The 826-nt window shown below is 50.7% G+C and overlaps 1 protein-coding gene across 1 annotated transcript in view; it reads left to right on the top strand.

Moving 5' to 3' along the window:
- LOC105449961 overlaps nt 1–826 on the top strand; it is a 1,309-nt gene that overhangs the window by 173 nt on the left and 310 nt on the right. The window contains exon 2 of the mRNA XM_011689451.1: nt 10–821. Coding sequence (XP_011687753.1) covers nt 10–821 — 812 coding nt within the window. The remainder of the gene's footprint in view (nt 1–9; nt 822–826) is intronic.

The raw sequence follows: 826 nt of genomic DNA, 5'->3' as shown, positions 1-826 counted from the left end.
ACATTTAAGTACAGCGACGAGATAAGAATACCCATACAGCAACAGGATCTGTACACATTGCCGTGCGACAGTTATCTGTATATCGAGGGAAAACTAACGAAGAACAGAAGGATCGAGGGAGCTGACGTGGCTTTGACAAATAATTGCGTCGCGTTCATGTTCGATGAAATTCGATACGAACTCGACGGCGTGGAGATCGATCGCTGCAGAAACGTGGGCATAACTAGCACGCTCAAACATTATGTCACAACCTCGTCCGACAGAAGCGTGATTCTGAGGAACGCCGGCTGGGACCCGCTCACCAGCAACGAGGGATTCTTCAATTTCTGCGTACCTCTCTATGCGCTGCTGGGATTCTGCGAAGATTACAAACGCGTGGTGATCAACGCTCGTCACGAGTTGATTCTTATACGATCGCGCAACGACAACAATTGTCTGACGGGAGATCAAGCGACGGAACCCTGGATTGAATTGTCGAAGATACAATGGCGAATGCCGCACGTGTTACTGAACGAAATAAACAAGTTGTCGATGCTGCGCGCTCTGGAGAGCGGGCGCTACCTGAGCATGGCTTTTCGCTCGTGGGATCTGTACGAGTTTCCGCTGTTGCAGCAGACGACCAAGCATTCGTGGGCCATAAAGACCGCTACTCAGCTCGAGAAGCCGCGATACGTCATCTTCGCTCTGCAAACGGGTCGAAAGAACGTCATGAGCGAGGACGTGAGCCGATTCGATCACTGCAACCTGACGAACGTGAAACTCTATCTGAACGCGGAATGCTATCCGTACGACGACATGAATCTGGATTTCGTTAGGAACAAGTGGG

This window comes from Wasmannia auropunctata, unplaced genomic scaffold, assembly GCF_000956235.1.
Source record: "Wasmannia auropunctata unplaced genomic scaffold, wasmannia.A_1.0 LD336071.1, whole genome shotgun sequence".
Classification (NCBI taxonomy): Eukaryota; Metazoa; Arthropoda; class Insecta; order Hymenoptera; family Formicidae; genus Wasmannia; species Wasmannia auropunctata.
This window is presented reverse-complemented; position numbering and strand designations above follow the sequence as displayed.